This window comes from Bufo bufo, chromosome 4 (assembly GCF_905171765.1).
Source record: "Bufo bufo chromosome 4, aBufBuf1.1, whole genome shotgun sequence".
Classification (NCBI taxonomy): domain Eukaryota; kingdom Metazoa; phylum Chordata; class Amphibia; order Anura; family Bufonidae; genus Bufo; species Bufo bufo.
The window spans coordinates 508,575,620-508,599,097 of NC_053392.1; the positions used below are offsets into that span (position 1 = coordinate 508,575,620).

At 44.2% G+C, this 23,478-nt stretch overlaps 1 protein-coding gene across 2 annotated transcripts in view; it reads left to right on the plus strand.

The window, feature by feature from the left end:
• Positions 1 to 75: 75 nt before the first annotated feature.
• Positions 76 to 23,478, plus strand: part of KAT14 (lysine acetyltransferase 14) — a 47,615-nt gene continuing 24,212 nt past the window's right edge. The window contains exons 1-7 of one of the 2 annotated variants that reach the window (XM_040429669.1): positions 76 to 359; positions 1,582 to 1,703; positions 1,792 to 1,913; positions 4,701 to 4,882; positions 6,653 to 7,075; positions 8,885 to 9,426; positions 9,587 to 9,723. In XM_040429669.1, the coding sequence (XP_040285603.1) occupies positions 107 to 359; positions 1,582 to 1,703; positions 1,792 to 1,913; positions 4,701 to 4,882; positions 6,653 to 7,075; positions 8,885 to 9,426; positions 9,587 to 9,723 (1,781 nt within the window). In that variant the 5' untranslated portion in view covers positions 76 to 106. The remainder of the gene's footprint in view (positions 360 to 1,581; positions 1,704 to 1,791; positions 1,914 to 4,700; positions 4,883 to 6,652; positions 7,076 to 8,884; positions 9,427 to 9,586; positions 9,724 to 23,478) is intronic. The other variant, XM_040429670.1, reaches the window with a different exon arrangement.

Sequence of the window (23,478 nt, forward strand, 5' to 3'; positions counted from 1 at the left end):
TGGGTTTTTTGGTTTAATGATGGCAGATCTGGCACAATATACGGCAGCTGCTACATATTAGAAACCAGTGGAGCTCCATTAGAGTTGATCCTGCTGTGCGTAGACAATGGATTCTTCTGCCCACATCACGCCTGTGGACGATGACGCCACTAGAACATCTGCCTCCGAGGGCTTGGAGGAGGGGGAAGTGGAAGGGGAGACTCTCTTGCTGGTAGAGTCTGAAGATCAGGCTTCTATTGACTTGTCTCATGATCAAAGTGGTGACTCGCTGAACAGTGACGTTGGCGATGACATAGAGCCACCATGGATGGAGGAGATGCCATTTCATTGTGAGAAATGTCAAAAATGGATTCCAGCAAGTAAGCAATTTTTCTCTTTAAAGGGGATTCTCAAGAAAAGATGAGTGTGGCGCCTCTGCACAAGTTGCTGTATTAGTCTTATCTGTATGAATTGAATCGCTGGGACCCCCGCCCAGTTCAGTACAAGTCCAACCACTGGGACCCCACAAATCCATCAACTTGCTCAGTCTATTAGACCGCACAATTATTGGGAACAAGCGTTCATATGCTTGTATAATCGATTGGCCGCTCGTTCATCAGGATAAAAGATCGCCAGTTATCGGCAGCACATCTCCCGGTGTAATCAGGACTGCGCTGCCGATAATGAATAGAAGAGAATGAGGGAGGAACGACTGCAGCAGAGGTCGTTCCTCCTAAATTTGGTTTGCATTGTCCTGCGTAATCAGCATTGATGGACGTGTTTTCATCCATCGGCCCTCGCACTGCCCGTACATCGGGGTTGGTGGGGTCATGTTCACAGAGATGAGACATTTACGACAAGTCCAGCAGATGCAACCTAGTAGACTTTGAAGGGAACCTGCCTGGGAGGCCACCAGCAGGTCTGGACTTTTGAGCTTTCCTTAGCAAATAAAACACAAATGACCTGAGAGTGGGATTGGGCACAATATGAAACCCCTTGAGTACACCTTGCTTCACTACACACGCCCTATGCAGTAAAGTGAGGGACCCCCATGACATGTTGCATCTGTTCTGCGTGTAGGTGATAAATATGGTTAGCGGGACTCCTACTTAATACTGCTTCCCACCAGTCTGATCCATTCTGGTCTTGTTGCACAGTTCATCACATCCTTAAAGGGGTATTCCAGTAGATACAAGTCATCCCCTATCTATCAGATCGGCGGGGGTCCTATCGCTGGGACCCCCACCGGTCACTAGAACGGGGGCCCCATACCCCCTGCAGGCCATGGACCTGCCTGCTGCTCAACCAGCCACTCTGTTCATTTCAGGGAAGCTGCAGGGGGTACGTGATCGGTGGGGGTCCCAGCAGTAGGACCCCCACTGATCTGATAGTTATCTCCTATCCTGTGGATAGGGGATAACGTGTACCTACCGGAATTCCCCTTTAACCTTGGCATCTCTGAAAAAATAACGGAGGCTCCTGAATGCATTTGAGCGGCCCCAAAACTTCTGTTTTAGGAGCTATTAAAAAAGCCCCCCCCCCCCCGTATATATTCTACAGTAGTTCCCACGCAGCCAACTCCTTTACATTGTCCTTTTGCAGATCAGCTGAGAGGCGATCCCCCAAGTTATCTGAAAGGAGACAATTTCTTCAAACTCACATGTAACGACTGTTCGGAGGATGGAAAAGAGCAATTTGAGCGATTACGGCTAACTTGGCAGCAGGTAAGTCGGTGATGGCTTTTAGCGGTAATGGATTATGGCGCACAGCTCTGGTTCTCACACCTGAAATCCGCATTTTGTCATTTTCCAGGTTGTCATGTTGGCCATGTACAACTTATCCCTGGAGGGGTCTGGCCGCCAGGGCTACTTCAGATGGAAAGAGGACATCTGCTTATTTATAGAGAAGCACTGGACCTTCCTCCTAGGAAACAGGTGAATGTTCGGAGACATTGAATATGAGGAATCTGATCCATGGGTCTTCACCCAGATTTAGATTTCATCTTGAATTACCTTAGAAAGCGCCATCTTTTGGAATAACTGTTACCCTGGCAACGTCAGATGCCTTTTCCAGACGATTATTTTCTATGCTATCAGCTGTGCCCACTTAGGCCTCTTTCACACGAGTGATGCAGATTGTATCAGGATCTGTTCAATTAATGGCTTTGCATGCAAATTCAGTCCATTTTTTCCGCTATTGCGGTCAGTGTTTCCGGATTGTATGCGTTTTTCACACGCGTGAATCAAAACTGAAGAATAACAGTCTATATCTCCTACGCAAAAAGAGTTGTAGAGCAGCACAAACGGACCTCATTGACCAATCCCGGAATGGACCACAGATCCACAGCAGTCCGGAGGACAATAGAGAACAACAGGGATCACAGCAGCATATCCGGTACGTCTTTTTATTGGAAGCCTTGAGGGCACACACAAGCAAAGTACGACGTTTCGGCTACGCAGTAGCCTTTATCAAGTTATCAACCGATAACGTCTTACTTTGCTTGTGTGTGCACTCAAGGCTTCCAATAAAAAGACGCACCAGATATGCTGCTGTGATCCCTGTTTTTCTCTATTAGTCTATATCTCCTAGCGATCATCAGTGAAAATGCCTTCCGTTTTTCACACAAGCCCCGTTCACTTCTATGGAGCCAGAGGTTCGTGAAAAACGCACAATATATAACATGCTGCGATTTTTCCTGAACGCAAAGATGGCGCTCATGTACACAGACCAATTAAAATGAATGGGTTAGGATTCAGTCTGGATGTGATGCGTTCACTATACATATATCTCACCCAGAAAACTCACTTGTGTTAAAGAGGCCTAAGGGCTTGTTCACATCTACGTTGGAGGCTCAGTTCGGGGCCTTCATTGCAGATTCTGCCCAAGAGTGGACAGAAAAGTCCTGTATGCAGATTATTGTGGTCCATTTCAGTTATGTGGCGCTCCCATTATTTTTGTTGTTCTGCTCCTCTAACGGAGCAGAAAACCAGAAAGTATGAACATTGCCGAAAAAGGGTTGTCCGGGCTTTTAATATTGATGACCTCTCCTCAGGACCCCCGCTGATCAGCTGTATGAGAAGACGGCGCGAGCTTCTTCTGTCTATAGCAAAGCAGCAGTGAGCAGGAAGAGAGAAGGGAAACGGCAGGTGCACACTGCGCGCGCTGTCTCCTCAGACAGCTGATCAATGAGGGTGTCAGGTGTTGGACCCCCGCTGATCTTATATTAATGACCTATCCAGATGATAGATCATCGATATTATAAGCCTGGACAACCTCTTTAATAATTTAATTTCCTGTTAGTTGTATATCCCGTTATATTCATCGGCACTAAGCAGATAGGGCTCCCAATTCAGTTTCCCAGTCTCAAACATAACAGGCCCTGGGGCCATTCTCTGCGCCACTGGTCCGGTCCTACTCTCAACGCCTGTTTACGAATTGCAGTGGAGATGTGCCGCTATACAGCATGTGACCACTGGCATGTCACCTGCTGTTTAGCGGCACATCAGGGGGTGAGTATTACTTTATTTTAGTTTTATTTTTTTGCTATTGGAGAGCTTGTGCGAGATGTTAAAGAGGACCTTTCATCAGGCTAGCTCTAGCCTAATTATTATCCTACCTTTATAGGGCGGCCCCCACTGATGCCATGGCACTTTATTTTTTCTACAGAGCCCCCCGTTTGTCCGCTGTTGGCCCCATATATTTTGGCGCCTTATATTATGATATAAGTGCCATGGCATCAGTGGGGGCCGCCCTATAAGGTAGGATAATAAAAAGTTGCGCTGTTGAAAAATGGCTCCTGGGACACATTGGAGAAATGGTTATTCTGCTGGTTCCACGACCAAATCCATGTAATGCTTAGGTGTTAGTGTACTTTAAATGAAGACTAGAGGAGTCCAGCTACTGTACATTATGCCACCCACCATAATCCTGGGAGTAGGGCCAGAGTGACATTCTCTTGTGAAGGCCTCTTTATGGTGTTGCCCACGTAGTCTCCAGACCAATCTCCAGCTTTCATTGTGTCTTAGACAAAAGCGGGACTCGTCATTGAAGAAGTTAGACCTCCATTGCCTTCTTGCTGTGCACCATGAAGGCCTTTTAGAACGTTGGTCTGAGGTCAGTGTAACACATCTAGCTGGATGTCTGGCTTATACCCCAATGTCGTGCACAACCTTCTGATCGTTTGCGTAGACACTATTTGCCGCTTAAGGCTTGGGATGTGACGTCCAATTTCATTTGCAGTACAGAATGGATCACTACGCACTATTATTGTAATCAGGCGATTTATCTGTTCCGAGGTTCACTTCTGTCATTCCAGTTTGTCTTTGCTCTCCCAAACACTGGAATGCGCAACTTTGAACAGTGCTGACATTTCAGCCTAGGTGCTTAGCGATCAGCCAGATGATAAACCAAGGTCTTTCAGTTCAAGAATTCTGTCCCTCTCAGTTTGTGATAAGTGGAGATAAATGGCATCACACAATCATCCCACATGACTTGATCCTGATTTTTGAGGTTTCATGTGGCTAAAGAACTTTGTTTTCAACCTGGCTTGTCTGCCCCTCCCACATGCCACAGATTGGAGCTAGGTGCTTGGAAATGTGACCATCTGCATATTTTAGCGACACCTCGATTTGCATAACCTTACCACTTGTCCTTCTTGGTGTTGCTCTTTCAATGTTGAGGAGCATAGTATACACATGTATGAGCCTTCTTGTGTTTTTCAGGAAGAAGACCTCTACATGGTGGAGCACGGTTGCAGGATGTCTCTCTGTGGGCAGTCCGATGTTCTTCAAATCTGGAGCCCAGGACTTTGGAGAACCAGGGTGGTGGAAGCTTGTTCACAACAAACCTCCTGTTATGAAACCTGAAGGAGACAAGTATATATCTACTTCACAAAAAATAAAAAGTATGTATTTGAATATGTCACCCCCTAGCAGGTGACCCTATGTTGTCTACAATCTACAGTCAAAAATGTTAGTCATCCTTTTCACATCATTACAACATTCATCGCCTGAAGATTCAGTTTTACATTGAATGTCCAGAAGTTTACATAGACCTAAAGTCCCAAATTCTACACTTTGGGTTTGCAAACATTGCAGATGCACCACGGCTGCAGCTGAAAGCAGTTTTTTATTGTTAATGGCCACCCGTTTATGCAGCTAAACAGCAGTTTACCACGGGGCCATTACCAATGAAACTGGCTTTAGCTGCAGTCAATTAGAAAACAGCGATCTAGATTCGGACGCATTGAAGGCAAGTCTCGGACCCAGTGCGTTCTCGGTGTGTGAACCTAGCTTTTATGTCCCTTATTTGGTCCATGCAGGTGAATGCTTAATTCTTGCTTTAAAGGGGGTTCCCAGTTTTTAGATATTGATTACTTATACTTTGGATAGGTCATCAGTATCAGATCGCTGTGGGAGAAGTACGCCAGCATGGCCGCTACACAGTGGATGGAGCCTTCTGCTTCCACCGCACTCCACTGTTTCGTTTCTGATGCTGGTGGCTAACTAAATCAGCTGATTGGTGTGGATGCCAGTTGTCGGACCCTCACAGATCTGATTTTGATGACCTATCTGGAGGATGGGTCCTCAGTATCCAAAAGCTGGAATACCCCTTTAAATCAAGAAGGTGAAGTGACATTATATGAGTGACTCCAGCTAGTAATCCTTCATGTACTAATTCTGGATATTCAGTGGAAGCTCTATTTTCATGTATTGGTGGTATTCTGGATTCTAACCTCTTTCTCCTGGTTGCTCTTTATGACTTGTGGTTTTGCTAACAATCCATTGGCTATCAATAGGTAATAATTCTATGGGATTGATATTCCAGGCTCCTGGTTTCAGCAGTAATGGAGGTTTCTTTGGGATACCTGATTTTCCTTCTTATTTTTCTTTCTAATGTTTTCTTCATATAATGTTGATCATGATATATATGCAATATGTGATGTACATTAAAAATCAAGCTGGATAGGTTTTACTTTTGAAAATAATGACACTTTAGTGGTCCCAACCAGAGGCTTGGCACCTGGTCTGTGTGACTCGCTCCTGGAGCCCTGAGTTATGGTCCTGTACACTAGTTACAATAATCTTCGCCATTGCCAATTATTACAGACATGTCCTACCCAATGAACGGTGATCATTTGGAGGGTATAATACTCATCATCAGACTAGTACCATACATGTAGACAAGACCTCTTGTCTTGTCCAGCATTCTCGTGGATATGTCCTGAATTAAACAGAGGCTGTGGGTGCTGGAGTGGAGGGCAGATTAAATGGGCGATTTCGTTACTTTGAATGCATACCTGTCTTTAAAGAAATTTGCTTGTAAACCCCTTAAAAATACCGTACAGTTCCTTTTATTTTTTTATCTTCTCCACCTGCTGTAGTAACCTGAATATTGTGCTTACTCTGGGGTTTCCATGGCATTCTTTATTAGAAAGGTCACATGACATCAGTCTATTTGTGGGAGTATCTGTTCATGCCACCATGGAAATCTCAGAGCAAGCTCAACAAATTCCCGCAGTAGCCAGGACACCAAGAGGAGAGAGAAGTCTATATTCCAATGTGTCATTATTTTCAATTCGTAATCTATTGAGCTATGTTTACCGTGCCCCTTTAAATTTTAAGGATGAAAGGATGTTATAACAGCACAACTTAGTGGTTCATGATTTCTCTAGCTCCCAGTAAGTCTAGCTTGGACCCAGTGATCACAGTAGAAGGACTCAGAAAGAGATCTAGAGGGAACCCGGTTGAGTCTGCTATAGAGCTAAAAGAAAAGAGATCCCGTACCCAGGAGGCAAAAGACATCAGGAGGGCCCAGAAAGAAGCCTCTGGATTTGTGGATCACAGCTCATGTTCTACTCCAGTAAAATTCTCCAGCAGTCGGAACCGTCGCCCAGATATTGTGCTTGAGAAAGGGGAAGTAATAGACTTCTCCTCTATGAGTTCATCAGACCAGACGCCCATGACCAGTCCTTCTCCATCTCCTTCTTTGGATTTCTCTGCTCCGGGTACACCAGCTTCTCACTCAGCAACACCAAGCCTACTCTCAGAGGCTGATCTAATTCCAGATGTCATGCCACCCCAAGCTTTATTTCATGGTTAGTATATCTGGCAGCTTTCATAAGAACAAATCTATTTTTCTATATCCTTTGTTATGCTCAAGGTAAAAATGTGTCCTACTGAGAGAAAACAATCCCATTACAGAATTTGTAAGCAGGAATGGTTTCTAATCTTTATGGCGTATTGGGCAAGAATTATGAATGCAGCTCTGGAGTACAATTCCTCTTTAACTCCAGATTGGTACAAGATATGCAATGTATTTACCAAAGTTACTTGACATTTTATGCAAGGTTTTTTTTTTTTTCTTCTAAAATAAACTGTACCGTCGCGTTCATTGATGAGCATACGACTGTGATAAATGTCGTAGTAATTTGGAGACTTGTTTCCTCAGATTCTTATATTTTTTTTGTTCAAAGATCAGAAATCATTCCTTGTGGCAAACGTTCTGATATCAATGTCACCTGGAAAATACATTTTCTCATCCCTGTAATGAAAGTTATTTTACAGAATATCAGTCATTGCTTGAATTTTGGCAGGTGGTCTTCAACTTGGAAAACATCTACAACAAGACTATTATGTTATAGATCGTAATTTTAAGTTTTAATTTTAAGTAAGGGGTTTTCCAGGAGTACAAAATGAGTCGCCTATCCTCAGGATACTTCATCAGTATCTGACCGGTGGGGGTCTAACTCCCAACACCCCCACCAATCAGCTGTTTGAAGGGGCCACAGCACTCTTGTGAGCGCTCTGCATTGTATAGTGGCTGTGCTTGGGATTGCAGCCCAGGCCTTGAATGGGACATACCATGAACGTGATATCACTGGTCTCTTCAAACCGCTTAGCAAGGGTGTCAGGAGTCGGGGCCCCCACTGATCAGATATTGATGACCTTTCTTTAAGATAGATCATCCATATTTTCCTCCCTGAAAACCCTTTAAAAGGGTATGCCCATCTCATAAAGTAATGTCACATCGCTCTCTCACTAATCTTGAGAATGAAGGGAAAGCAGTGCGTTCCTGGCACAGCAGTGCCCTGTTCACCCTCTGTACAGCACAGCACCGGCTGCAGTTCAAAGGGGATGCAATGATAGGGCCAGCACTGCGTCCCCTTCATTCTCGGGATTGGTGGGGGTCGTAGTGATCTGCCGTCACTTTATGAACTGGAAATTCCCCTGACAAGTGGATTATGTCCCATTTTCTATAGCACTTTTTATTTCATAGATGTGACTTTATCGCCCCCATGTTTTGTGGCTCAGATCAGGGGATGGGGAGGTGAACCTGAAGTTGCTCATGGTTCATGGTGCAGCTTTGCTGGTTCTCCGTGTCGCTAAGCGACTTTTTTTTTATTCAATGTGTTTTATCCCCATCTGGAACTATTAAAGTTGTAACTGTGATTTTACCACAATTCACATGTGACTTTGATTTTGTCATGTAGCCCAGGTCTTATGGGTTTAGTCCTGCTGAGATCATTGTGGCAGTAGATATCAAAGGACTTTCTATGGCATGTTGATATGTGTATGTAGTGTGTTAGGTAATAGCTGCATTGCTTCATGAAGTATTACCTGGCCAGTGGTCTCTGTGGCCCTACAGGGAGTGGGTCTCATTACGTTCTGCAGCCGGCATCTTGGATCCCTGAATTTTCCAAGTTGTGGAGTATCTTGACCAGCGTCCAACAGGAGAACAATGTGAAGGGTTTTGGGGAAAGGTGTTTGAGCTGACTTTCTCTTTCAGACCATTTACAGGACTCGAGTGATTTCCAGATTATCACAGGGTTGCTGTTGAGACTAATGGCGGTCAATCTGGTGTGTTTTTGGGGGATGAATTAAACTTTCCAATGTAATCATTTCAGATGATGAAGAGATGGATGTCGATGGTGTCATTGATCCTGGAATTGAATACTTGCCTTCTCCCAACACCACCCACTCAACTCCTATATGTCAAAAGAATTTGTCTGTGCATGTGAAACAAGAAATAGAGAGCGAAGAGGAGAAACTGGACCGGGTAGAGGGTGAACTGCATAAGGGCCCATCTGGGGATAGAGCCCGCGACAAGAGACGCATTGAACCCATAGAGAAGGATAAAAACAAAACTTCTCAATACCATGCCATCAGCCTTTATGAAGAAAAGCTGCTCTTGAAACGCATCGAGGCCTGTCCCAATGCTGTAGCTGTGACGCCAGAAGCTAGACGGCTGAGGCGGAAGCTGCTTGTCCGTAAGGCCAAGCGTGAAAGAGGTTTTCCTCTCTTTGATTTGGATCAAGCAGTGAATGCAGCACTAATGCTTGTTGGAGGGGTCTATGGAGCCAGGGAAGGGTCCGTGTCTAGGCCAGTATCCAATCAGCCTGAATACAGGGCAACAAGCAAGGACCGGCAGATCTTGGACAGATATCAGGTGAGTAGTTACTTGGTCCATGTACCTGCAGAGATCGGTGTAGTCATCAGCTCTTTTGTGAAGCATTATTGCTGTGGATTGAAAATACTATGAATGGGTATTGATTGAACCACTACCATCCTTTATTTTTCAGTTTACATTAGTATTTTATTTCTTGCAGACTGCTGTGCCCACAACCAAAGGAGTCCGTCACTCCGCTGTGCGTTTCTTGTATCGGCTTGGAGCAGCTGAAGATAAAGAGGCAGACCTCAGCATAGTCAGTCCCTACACTGCTCGCATTCTGAAGCCATATATAAGGTAAGGGTTTACAGTTGGTAATACTATTTCTTAAAGCAAAAGCCTATACAGACAAACTAATAGCCCAAACAAAATAAGGCAACAAATATATATAAAATATATCAAAATTTATTAAGGCTATAGTCAAACAAATATAAAGGTGAAAACAACGAAAAAAGAAGGGGGAAAAGGGGACAAGATGTAGAAATCCCACTGAACTCCTGCAGAACGGAGACCACACGGGTATACAGACAGCTACTATGGGTATATATTGTTAATATAATCAGGCCACCAAGGGCCCCCTAACCCCTCGAAATAAATAGCCCGGTTGTAGAAAATTACAAATATCATAGCACACCGAGCACAAGGGAGATATAAACCCCAAAGATATTAGCTAATAATGCTACAGGGTTACGCTTGCAGCAATACAGAGTCCCAGCGCATGCGTGGGACGAACATATACTATGAAAGACACCAGATACAAATGAGGACCAGACATAAGGGTAAAATACTATTTAGTCTAACCCTAAAAGACTATATATAAAAAAGACATAAGATATACTGTAAGTGAGATATACCCATACATAATTAGTGAAAAACACATGATGAAATATCAAAACCGTGAAACAATAAATACAAAACATGATTAATACAATAATATGACTCACTGCCTAGAAGAAGGTTAAAAAAAAACTAACAAAACTTTATTAACCCCTTAAGGACATAGGACGTACCGGTACGCCCTATTTCCCGAGTCCTTAAGGACACAGGACGTACCGGTACGTCCTGACTTAAAATCTGTATTCCGGCGCCCGAGGGGTTAAACGGAACGGGATTTCGGCTGAAATCCTTCAGCCGGCATCCTGTGACAACGCCAGGGGGGGTCATGTGACCCCCCCGTGTCGGCGATCGCAGCAAACCGCAGGTCAATTCAGACCTGCGGTTTGCTGCGCTTTTTGCAGTTTCTGATCCCCGCGGTCCCTGACCGCGGCGATCAGAAACTTTAGAGTGGCTAAAATCTATATTTTTCACCCCCCCCTGCACCCCTGCATGATTTGATGCCGGCGGGTGGTGCGGGGGGGGTGTCGCATGCGGTGGGGGCGTTGCGGGAGGCGGGCGGTGCGGCAGGCGGGATCGCGATCCCCCGCCCGCCTCCCCATGAATGATCGTTGGCTTCTAGTGGGTATACCAGGGTGCCAGCACATTGCTGGCACCCTGGTATAAACGGCTGACATCTGTGCAGATGTCAGCCGTTTAACCCTTTCCATACCGCGGTCCGTACGGACCGCTGTATGGAAAAAGTTAACTGTCATCGGTCAGGGAGCTCCCTCCCTCTCCATCGGGGGGCTGCTGTGCCTTTGCAGCCCCCCGATGGAGAGGGAGAGAGCCCCCAGAGAGCCCCCCTCAGCCCTGTGCTTACCCTTCCCCGTCTGCGAAGTTCTGAGCAGACGGGGAGGGTTCCCATGGCAACAGGACGCCTGCTCAGGCGTCCTGCTGTCCATGGTGCTGAACAGATCTATGCTGAAAGCATAGATCTGTTCAGTGTAAGTAAAATACAGTACAGAACAATATATATTGTACTGTACTGTATTATACAGACATCAGACCCACTGGATCTTCAAGAACCAAGCGGGTCTGGGTCAAAAAAATGTAAAAAAAAGTGAAAAAAGTTAAGATAAAAAAAAATAACATTTATCACTGAATAAAAATTAAAAAAATAAAATAAACTACACATATTAGGTATCGCCGCGTCCGTAACGACCTGATCTATAAAATGGTCATGTTACTTTCCCCGCACGGTGAACGCCATAAAAATAAAAAAATAAAAACTATGAGAAAATTGAAATTTTGCCCACCTTACTTCCCAAAAAAGGTAATAAAAGTGATCAAAAAAGTCGCATGTACGCCAAAATAGTACCAATCAAACCGTCATCTCATCCCGCAAAAAATGAGACCCTACTCAAGATAATCGCCCAAAAGCTGAAAAAACTATGGCTCTTAGACTATGGAAACACTAAAACATGATTTTTTTGTTTCAAAAATGAAATCATTGTGTAAAACTTACATAAATAAAAAAAAAGTATACATATTAGATATCGCCGCGTCCGTATCGACCGGCTCTATAAAAATATCACATGACCTAACCCCTCAGATGACCACCGTAAAAAAATAAAAATAAAAACAGTGTAAAAAAAAGCCATTTTTTGCCATCTTATGTCACAAAAAGTGTAATAGCAAGCGATCAAAAAGTCATATGCACCCCAAAATAGTGCCAATCAAACCGTCATCTCATCCCGCAAAAAATGAGACCCTACTCAAGATAATCGCCCAAAAACTGAAAAAACTATGGCTCTTAGACTATGGAGACACTAAAACATTTTTTTGGTTTTAAAAATGAAGTTATTGTATAAAACTTACATAAATAAAAAAAATGTATACATATTAGGTACCGCCGCATCCGTGACAACCTGCTCTATAAAATTACCACATGATCTAACCTGTCAGATGAATGTTGTAAATAACAAAAAAAAAAAACGTGCCAAAAAAGCTATTTCTTGTTACCTTGCTGCACAAAAAGTGTAATATAGAGCAACCAAAAATCATATGTACCCTAAACTAGTACCAACAAAACTGCCACCCTATCCCGTAGTTTCTAAAATGGAGTCACTTTTTTGGAGTTTCCACTCTAGGGGTGCATCAGGGGGGCTTCAAATGGGACATGGTGTCAAAAAAACAGTCCAGCAAAACCTGCCTTCCAAAAACCGTATGGCATTCCTTTCCTTCTGCGCCCTGCCGTGTGCCCGTACAGCGGTTTACGAACACATATGGGGTGTTTCTGTAAACTACAGAATCAGGGCCATAAATAATGAGTTTTGTTTGGCTGTTAACCCTTGCTTTGTAACTGGAAAAAAAATATTAAAATGGAAAATCTGCCAATAATTTGAAATTTTGAAATTGTGTCTCTCTTTTCCATTAAATCTTGTGCAACACCTAAAGGGTTAACAACGTTTGTAAAATCAGTTTTGAATACCTTGAAGGGTGTAGTTTCTTAGATGGGGTCACTTTTATGGAGTTTCTACTCTAGGGGTGCATCAGGGGGGCTTCAAATGGGACATGGTGTCAAAAAAACAGTCCAGCAAAATCAGCCTTCCAAAAACCAAACGGCGCACCTTTCACTCTGCGCCCCGCTGTGTGGCCGTACAGTAGTTTACGGCCACATATGGGGTGTTTATGTAAACAGCAGAGTCAGGGCAATAAAGATACAGTCTTGTTTGGCTGTTAACCCTTGCTTTGTTAGTGGAAAAAATGGGTTAAAATTGAAAATTAGGCAAAAAAATGAAATTCTCAAATTTCATCCCCATTTGCCAATAACTCTTGTGCAACACCTAAAGGGTTAACGACGTATGTAAAATCAGTTTTGAATACCTTGAGGGGTGTAGTTTCTTAGATGGGGTCACTTTTAGGGAGTTTCTCCTCTAGGGGTGCATCAGGGGGCTTCAAATGGGACATGGTGTCAAAAAACCAGTCCATAAAAATCAGCCCTCCAAAAACAAAACGGCGCACCTTTCACTCTACGCCCTACTGTGTGCCCGTACAGTAGTTTACGGCCACATATGGGGTGTTTCTGTAAACGGCAGAGTCAGGGCAATAAAGATACAATCTTGTTTGGCTGTTAACCCTTGCTTTGTTAGTGGAAAAAATGTGTTAAAATGAAAAATTTGACAAAAAAATTAAATTCTCAAATTTCCTCCCCATTTGCCAATAACTCTTGTGCAACACCTAAAGGGTTAATAATGTATGCAAAATCAGTTTTGAATACCTTGAGGGGTGTAGTTTCTTAGATGGGGTCATTTTTGGGTGGTTTCTATTATGTAAGCCTCGGAAATCGACTTCAGACCTGAACTGGTCCCTAAAAATTGAGTTTTTGTAAATTTCTGAAAAATTTCAAGATTTGCTTCTAAACTTCTAAGCCTTATAACATCCCCAAAAAATAAAATATCATTCCCAAAACAATTCAAACATGAAGTAGACATATGGGGAATGTAAAGTCATCACAATTTTTTGGGGTATTACTATGTATTACAGAAGTAGAGAAACTGAAACTTTGAAATTTGCAAATTTTTCCAAATTTTTGGTAAATTAGGTATTTTTTTGTGCAAAAAAAAATAATTTTTTTGACTTCATTTTACCAGTGTCATGAAGTACAATATGTGACGAAAAAACAATCTCAGAACGGCCTGGATAAGTCAAAGCGTTTTAAAGTTATTAGCACTTAAAGTGACAATGGTCAGATTTCCAAAAAATGGCCTGGTCCTTAAGGTGAAAATGAGCCCGGTCCTTAAGGGGTTAAGAATATATATAATAAATAAAATAAGGTTAATCCCTCTTAGTGTATAGAGATAGGCAGATGGGGAAAATGCTCCATGTACGTCATTTGCAAAAAATACTTGGCCGCTCAGATCCCGTGGTCGTGACAGATCGACGTATATACAGACTCTACGTCACATGTAACAAAAACCATGTCTTCCTCCATATAAACTCCATTTAACTTCCTCAAAACATCTGATGTATCCCTAACATAAGACGGCAGGGTCTCCACACATCACATCTCCGCAGATAAAAGTCTACTGGCTTGCTCACAAAGACTTCCAATTCCTGACACGATAGGTCATCCTGGAGGGTTGGACCTGTCCTGTATTTTGGGCACTAAATAAAATGTAGGTGTTACCGGACGGTCCACCAACAAGCCCTCTTTTAATCTAGGGGGGGAGTATCTGTTTACACACTCCAGATTCTATCTTGAATTTAGAAATGGGATTGTAGTCAAGACAGGGGTGGGCGATATGCACGATATGAATCTGTGCAACGATACAGATTTTGTCCATATCACCGGACCGCGATATGACCATGGAGCGGTAGTGAATTGAAGAAGCTTCTCACGGCTCCGGCTCCCGACTCCGCAGTCTGCACCGCGCTGTACTGGAGTGGCCAGGGCCGCCCAATGCATGCTGGGAAGAAGACTCGACACCTGCGGACTGCCGAGTACCCTGCAGGAAAGGTAAGTATAGCGATTCTTCTGTTCTTCTGGGGGGGGGGGGGGCTGGAGGATCGGGGGGGGGGGGGGTCGGGGATCTGATGGCACTGGCTCTGGGGGACATGTCTTATGGCAAATGCCATGGGGCTTGGGGCTGATGGTACTGGCTCTGAAGGGCATGTCTGATGGCAGATGATGGCAAATGCCTTGGGGCTTGGGGCTGATGGCACTGGCTCTGAGGGGCATGTCTGATGGCAGATGATGGCAAATGCCATGGGGCTTGGGGCTGATGGCACTGGCTCTGGGAGACATGTATGATGATGGCAATTGGCAAATGCCATGGGGTTGATGGCACTGGCTCTGAGGGACAATCATGTATGATGATGATGGCAAATGACATGGGGCTGATGGCACTAGCTCTGGGCCAAGTTTTGTAATTAGTATGTTTTGTATACATACAGAAGAAAATAATATTGCAATATATATCGCATAACGCACATGCTTTAAGTTATATCGCAATATAGATTTTAGGCCATATCGCCCACCCCTAAGTTAAGACGTCTATATAACATTCTTTCTCGTTAAGTTGTCTAAAAGCCTCCCTCTCATACATCTGTGTCGGCCAAATTGCAACACTCCCCCCACCTTCTTGTCTGCTGGTTTGATTACCACATCTCTAAGATTTCGTAATTCCTTAATTGCTTGACGTTGAGCCCACTTAAGATTATGATGACTCCGATCAGTAGGAATAGATTCAAACTCCTTTTTCACCATCTTCATAAATATGTCTACTGGTGGACAAGTATTACGAGGGGGAAAAAGTTGTGAACGGTGACACAGATACATGGGCAATTTAGAGGTAGATTCAGCCTCCTCTAAGAGGGATTGTAGATCATCTAATGCCTGTTGTTCTGCAGGTGATGATAACCCCACTACCTCCAGATTTTTGCAGAAATGTTTTTTTTTAAGCAATAATTTCCTACCAAATAACTGTAAATCTTTCACCGCCATAAAAAGATCAAAGCCACTGGAAGGAGCAAAGGTAAGACCTTTCTGGAGCACATCTATCCGAGGCCTTGTAAGTTTAAAGGTAGACAAATTAATTACCTTCAATGTTTCCTGTGTCTTTTTTTCCATCCGGTTTCTATTTCTGGTCTTTCCTTTCATAGCGGGGTGTTGGGTGCGTGAGGGTGGAACACCCGTTCTGCACCATTTTCCAACACCCCCCGTCCGTCTAAAAAATGATCCCCACATGACTCTTCCGAGGTTATCGAGCTCCTGGATACAGATGGGGTAATGGAACCAGTTCTATCCTGTCTATGTTGCCAACGGTGGACCTTCTTAGCCTGAAAGTCCACCAAATCTCTTTGAAACTTTTTAACTTTCAAATCCTGTATATCTTTTTCCCATAGACAGAGATCTTCCTCAAGCTTTTTATCAAAAGCCTCTATCTCTCCTCACCCAGTATCTCCTGTACCTTCTCTCACTCTTTCGGGTTTATACCTCTCTTGTGCTCGGTATGCTATGATATTTGTAATTTTTTTTTTTTACAACTGGGCTATTTATTTTGAGGATCAAATTATAAATAAAAATAACCCAAAAAAACAGGGGGGAAAAAAAATCACATATAAACACAGACGAAAGTTACAGTCCCCAGATCAGTATTGTCCTTTTGCGCTGCAGTTTTTCTTGTGAGGTGATGGGTACCCTTCACAAATAACCAATGTATATAATATAGAAAACCGCTCTGCTTCAACCTTTTGTCTCCTTCAGTGTGAAGCAGCGCGGTTTTCTATATTATATACATTATTTCTTTTGCGGGGTTAGGGAGCCCTTGGTGGCCTGATTCTATTCACAATATATACCCATAGTGGATGTCTGTATACCCGTGTGGTCTCCGTTCTGCAGGGGTTCGGTGGGATTTTTACATCTTGTCCCCTTTTCCTCCTCCTTTTTTTTCGTTGTTTTCACCTTTTATATTTGTTTGATTATATCCTTAATAAATTTTGATATATTTTATATATATTTGTTGCCTTATTTTGTTTGGGCTATTAGTTTGTCTGTATAGGCTTTTGCTTTGGTATATATCTACTAGGCCCTATATATGCTATCATTTGGCTGGGGTACTGGATGGTTTAAGGTAATACTATTTCTTTACAGGTAAAATTAAAAAATGATAATTTTTCTTTCCAGATTGGCGGTGTTGTACAATTGTATGATTTTTTTTACTTAGAATTCATAGTATGGACCTCCATCTGTTACTCAGAATTCAGTCCGACATGTAAGGCTACTTTCACACTAGCGTTTTGGCTTTCCGTTTCTGCGATCCATCATGGGCTCTCCTAAGCGGTCCAAAACGGATCAGTTTTGCCCTAATGCATTCTAAATGGAAAAGGATCCGCTCTGAAATGCATCAGTTTGCCTTCGTTCCGTCTCCATTCCGCTCTGGTGGCGGACACCAAAACGCTGCCTGCAGCATGGTGTGTGTGGGGTTTGATCTGGTGAGGGGTGGGGTGATCTGGAGTACCGTGGAGGGGCCAGGTGATCTGGAGTACCGTGGAGGGGCCAGGTGATCTGGAGTACCGTGGAGGGGCCAGGTGATCTGGAGTACCGTGGAGGGGCCAGGTGATCTGGAGTACCGTGGAGGGGCCAGGTGATCTGGAGTACCGTGGAGGGGCCAGGTGATCTGGAGTACCGTGGAGGGGCCAGGTGATCTGGAGTACCGTGGAGGGGCCAGGTGATCTGGAGTACCGTGGAGGGGCCAGGTGATCGGGAGTACCGTGGAGGGGCCAGGTGATCGGGAGTACCGTGGAGGGGCCAGGTGATCGGGAGTACCGTGGAGGGGCCAGGTGATCGGGAGTACCGTGGAGGGGCCAGGTGATCGGGAGTACCGTGGAGGGGCCAGGTGATCGGGAGTACCGTGGAGGGGCCAGGTGATCGGGAGTACCGTGGAGGGGCCAGGTGGTCGGGAGTACCGTGGAGGGGCCAGGTGATCGGGAGTACCGTGGAGGGGCCAGGTGATCGGGAGTACCGTGGAGGGGCCAGGTGATCGGGAGTACCGTGGAGGGGCCAGGTGATCGGGAGTACCGCGGAGGGGCCAGGTGATCGGGAGTACCGCGGAGGGGCCAGGTGATCGGGAGTACCGCGGAGGGGCCAGGTGATCGGGAGTACCGCGGAGGGGCCAGGTGATCGGGAGTACCGCGGAGGGGCCAGGTGATCGGGAGTACCGCGGAGGGGCCAGGTGATCGGGAGTACCGCGGAGGGGCCAGGTGATCTGGAGTACCGCGGAGGGGCCAGGTGATCTGGAGTACCGCGGAGGGGCCAGGTGATCTGGAGTACCACTGCTATTTAGTGGTTGTTTCTGAAATATATTTGTAAAGTTTATAAGTTTTCTCTGGGCCTGTACACTGCTCTGTAGCCAAACACAATGCAATGTCACATCACTCAGGCCCTTTTATCTCTTCATTTTCATGATTTTTGGTGTTCTTAGCCCTGGAACCTGTACAGCTGAAGGAATTGTCTTTTTCTTTTAATTTAAAGGGACAATTCCATCATTTGTTGTTCTTACGTGTTAACAACCTATGGGGTGGATGGTTTTCTGGATATAAGTCAGTCCATATATACTAGTTCCTGTCCAGAGTCTTTAACTTTCGCTCTGTATGGACTTTCAGCATGGCAGAGAGTCTCACTTAACACCCTTTCTCGGACCATCAGTCCGACCACAGAGGAGTGAAAGGCAGTAAGTTTATTAGGGTAGTGTTCCTCAACTCCAGTCCTCAGGGGCCCACCTACCAGTCATGTTTTCTGGATTTCCTTAGTACTGAGCAGGTGATATAATTAGTGTCAGTGCATCAGGAATTACCACAGGTATTCATTCTGTGGGATATTCTCAAATCATGACTGGTAGGTGGGCCCTGAGGACTAGAGTCGAGGAAAACAGTTTTTGAGCATCACACCTCTGCTCTGTTATCTCAGTAGGTTGGCTGGCTAGGGCTTCTCACATTACACTAGTCAGTGCAATGCGATTTGAAGAGAAAAATAGAGCTTTTATTCTGGCGGTCATTTCCCACCCCCCCTACTATTCTAATAATGATTACCTTCCAGACAAACCCTTTTCTGTGCAGCAGGATCATAAACTGAAATTACTCTGCTGTCCCATTGAGGATTTTTGTCTCTCGGACATCACCGCTAAAGAACAACTTTAATTTTTTTATTTAGGGTACTTTCACACTAGCTGCAGGGGACTCTGGCAGGCTGTTCCGGCGGGTGAACAGCCTATAAGATCCGTCCTGCCGCTAGTTCACGTGTGCCCCCCGGACTACCGCTCCGTCCCCATTGACTATAATGGGGGCGGAGTTGCGACGGCAGCGCACTTTGAGAGACAGCCGGAACTTTTAGTCCGGCCGCCTCTATGCGTGCACTGCCGCGCTGCCGCCGGAACTCCGCTCCCGCCCCCATTATAGTCAATGGGGACGGAGCGGTAGTCCGGGGGGCACACGTGAACTAGCAGCAGGACGGATCCTATAGGCTGTTCACCCGCCGGAGCAGCCTGCTGGAGTCCCCTGCCTCTAGTGTGAAACTTGCTGAAGGTAAAAAAAAAAAACAGCTGAACATTCTAAAAAAAAAATTTTTTTTTAGATTAATATTGTGTTCAACAATACCTTTTTCTGAAGTTTCTGGTGAAAGTTATGTTTGCATGCGTAATCTATTGTTTAATGGGATCTTGGCCAGTAGAGAACAGTCGGATCCTTCATATGTTCCAGGGTATCTGTCCGTGTTCATTGAAAGTATCATCTGAATACTAATGTTCTGGTTGTGTCTGTTCCGATTGAAGAGTGTTCATTTCCTTTTCTTAATCTTCCTTTTCTTAATCTTGGGCTCCATTCACACGTCCGCAATTTAGTTCCGCATTTTGCGGAACGGAATTGCGAACCTATTCATTCCTATGGGGCAGCACGATGTGCTACACGGAATTGCGGATCCGCACTTCCGTTCCGCAAAAAAATAGAACATGTCCTATTCTTGTCCGCAATTGCGGACAAGAACAGGCATATTCTATTAGTGCCGGCAATGTGCTGTCCGCAAAATGCGGAACGCACATTGCCGCTTTCCGTGTTTTGTGGATCCGCAAAACACGTTGCGGACGTGTGAATGAAGCCTTAGTAATACACAGAATGCTTGGAATCTTTCTAGATTAACCCCTTCAGGACCCTGCCATTTTTCACCTTAAGGACCAGGCCATTTTTAGCAAATCTGACATGTCACTTTATGTGGTGATAACTTTAAAACACTTATCTAGGCCATTCTGAGATTGTTTTCTAGTCACATATTGTACTTCATGACAGTGGTAAATATTTCATTTTTATTTATTAAAAAAATATCAAATTTACTAAGATTTTTGAAAAATTAGCAAATTTCCAGATTTCAATTTCTCTGCTTTTATAATAGATAATATTACCTCCAAACATAGTTATTACTTTACATTCCCCATATGTCTACTTCATATTTGGATCATTTTGAAAATTACATTTTTATTTTTATTTTTTTTGGGACGTTAGAAGGCTTAGGAGTTTAGAAGCAAATCTTAAAATTTTTAAGAAAATTTCCAAAACCCAATTTTTTAAGCACCAGTTCAGTTATGAAGTCACTTTGTGGGGCTTGCTTATTCGAAACCACCCATAATTCACCCCATTTTTGAAACTACACCCCTCAAGCTATTCAAAACCGATTTTACAAACTTTGTTAACCCTTTAGGTGCCCCTGGAGAATTAAAGGAAAATGGGAATGAAATTTCCAAATTTCACTTTTTTTTTGCAGATTTTAAATTTAGATCTATTATTTCTGCAACACATCAAGGGTTAACAGCCAAACAAAACTCAAAATCTATTACCCTGAATCTGGATTTTACAGAAACCCCTCATATGTGCTCAAAACTGAGTATGGGCACACAGCAGGCTTCAGAGTGGAAGGAGCACCATATGGCTTTAGGAGAGCGGATTTAGCTGGAATGGTAATTGGGAGCTATTTCGCATATGAAGACACCCTGAGGTGGACCTACAGTGGAAACCCCCAAAAACTGACCCCATTTTGGAAACTACACCCTTCAAGGACTCTTTCAAGGTGTGTAGTGAGCACTTTGACCTCAAAGGTGTTTCCTAGAATTAGGAAAAAATTGACAGTAAAAATGAAAAATTGCATTCTTCTCACAAAAAAGTTGCTTTACACCCACATTTTTCACTTTCCCAAAGGTTAACAGGACAAAATGCACCCCACATTTTGTTTCCTATTTCCCCCCGAATACGGCAACACCCCATATGTGCTCAAAAAATGATGTATGGGCGCACAGCAGGGCTCTAGAGTCAAACAGCAAAATATGGATTTTGTTGACCTGAATTGGCAGACTTTGGTTTTAGTTGCCATGTTGCATTTAAAAAATTCCTGAGGTCCCCAGAAATTAAAAAACCCAAGAAGTGATGCCATTTTGGAAAGAGCACCGCCGTACGAACATTTCAAGTGGTGGAAAGGGTACTTTTCAGCAAACAGGTTTCTCACAGAAGGCCGAAACACATGTTAAAGGATTTCAAAGCACACATTTGTGAAAATGAAAAATTACAAGCAGACCCCAATTTTTCACTTTCACAAGGGGTTAAAGAAGAAAATGCACCCCAGTATGTGTTCCCTATTTTCTCACCATTCAGGAAACACTCCATATGTGCTTGTAGCCTGCTGTATGGGCGCACAGCAGGAAAACAGCAAAATATGGATTTTGCTGGCAGGCCTGAATTGGCAGACATGGATTTTAGGTGCCATGTCGCATTAAAAAAATTCCTGAGGTCCCCAGAAATTAAAAACCCCAAGAAGTGACCCCATTTCGGAAAGAGCACCCCTGTACAAACATTTTAAAGGGTGGAAAGGGCACTTTTGACCTAAAAGGTGTTTCACAGAAATTAATATCTAGTGGTTAGTGAAAAGTGGATCTGTAAGCTATGCGGACTAAATCAGAGATACACTGCCTGTCCAAAAAAAAAGTTGCCACCTGGATTTACTAAGCAAATAGTTATGAGCCTCCTATTGGATAATTACTGCATGGGCGATTATCTTTCAGCTGGCAATAAGTAATTAAACCCCAACTGTTGCGATGAGTTGCTTCTCATTTCTTAAACAACCATGTCAAGACACATCTCGTGGTCGTGGAAAAGATGTTAGTCTGTTTGAGAAGGGTCAAATCATTGGCATGCATCAAGCAGAGAAAACATCTAAGGAGATTGCAGAAACTACTAAAATTGGGTTAAGAACTGTCCAACGCATTATTAAAAACTGGAAGGATAGTGGGGACCCATCGTATTCGAGGAAGAAATGTGTCGGTAAAAAAATCCTGAATGATCTTGATCGGCGATCACTTAAACGTTTGAAATCAAATTGAAGAAAAACAACAGTAGAACGTAGGGCTATGTTTTAGGCTCCATTCACACGTCCGTAAATGGGTTCGCATCCGTTGCGCAATTTTCCGGAACGGGTGCGGACCCATTCATTTTCTATGGGGACGGAATGGATGCGGACAGCACACAGTGTGGCATCCGCATTTGCTGAGCGCGGCCCCGATCTTCAGGTCCGCAGCTCCGCAAAAGATAGAACATGTCCTATTCTTGTCCGCAGCTTGCGGACAAGAATAGGCATTTCTATAGGGGTGCCGGGCGGTTGTGTTGCGGATCCGTAAGAGCACTTCCACATGCACAATGTGAAGGGAACTCAAGGGATTGGGACTGAACAGCTGTGTAGGCGTAAGAAAACCACTAATCAGTGAGGCAAACCCGAAAAAAGGCTTCAATTTGCTAGGGAACATAAAGATTGGACTCTGGAGCAATGGAAGAAGGTCATGTGGTCTGATGAGTCAAGATTTACCCTGTTCCAGAGTGATGGGCGCATCAGGATAAGAAGAGAGGCAGATGAAGTAATGCACCATCATGCCTAGTGCCTACTGTACAAGCCTGTGGGGGCAGTGCTATGATCTGGGGTTGCTGCAGTTGGTCAGGTCTAGGTTCAGCAACAGTATGTGCTCCAAGAATGAGGTCAGCTGACTACCTGAACATACTGAATGACCAGGTTATTCCATCAATGGATTTTTTCTTCCCGGATGGCACGGGCATATTCCAAGATGACAATGCCAGGATTCCCCGGGCTCAAATTGTGAAAGAGTGGTTCAGGGAGAATGAGACATCATTTTCACACATGGATTGGCCACCACAGAGTCCAGACCTTAACCCCATTGAGAATCTTTATTTTTTTTTTGGACAAGCAGTGTATAAGGTGGTAAAACTACAGGGTACATCATGGATGAAATTAAATGAATACTCCATGGATGAGTGGAAGATTTTAAAACACTCCTGCATGCACAGGCCAGGTTTTTCAGGGCGGGATTCACAGTGGTAAATGGTGTCTTTCCTTATCCCCCTTTTGGAACACACCCTGCATCTTTTTTGGGTTCTTCCCTTCCTTGCTGTCTGGGGTACTTGACTTGGAAAATGTTGCCCTGGTACAACACGGGCACCATGACTTCCTGAAGTACTGGACCCTCCCCGGCCTGGCTTTGAAAAATTAGGGCCTTGATAACCACCTTTTGGAACTGAAGGAAAGTTCCTGTGTGGCCTGCAGATTGAAATAGCACGTACGCGTTGCACATTGCCACCTGTACAATGTGTACGGCCAGCTTTTTGTACTACACTTTCGTTTTTCGTGTGGCA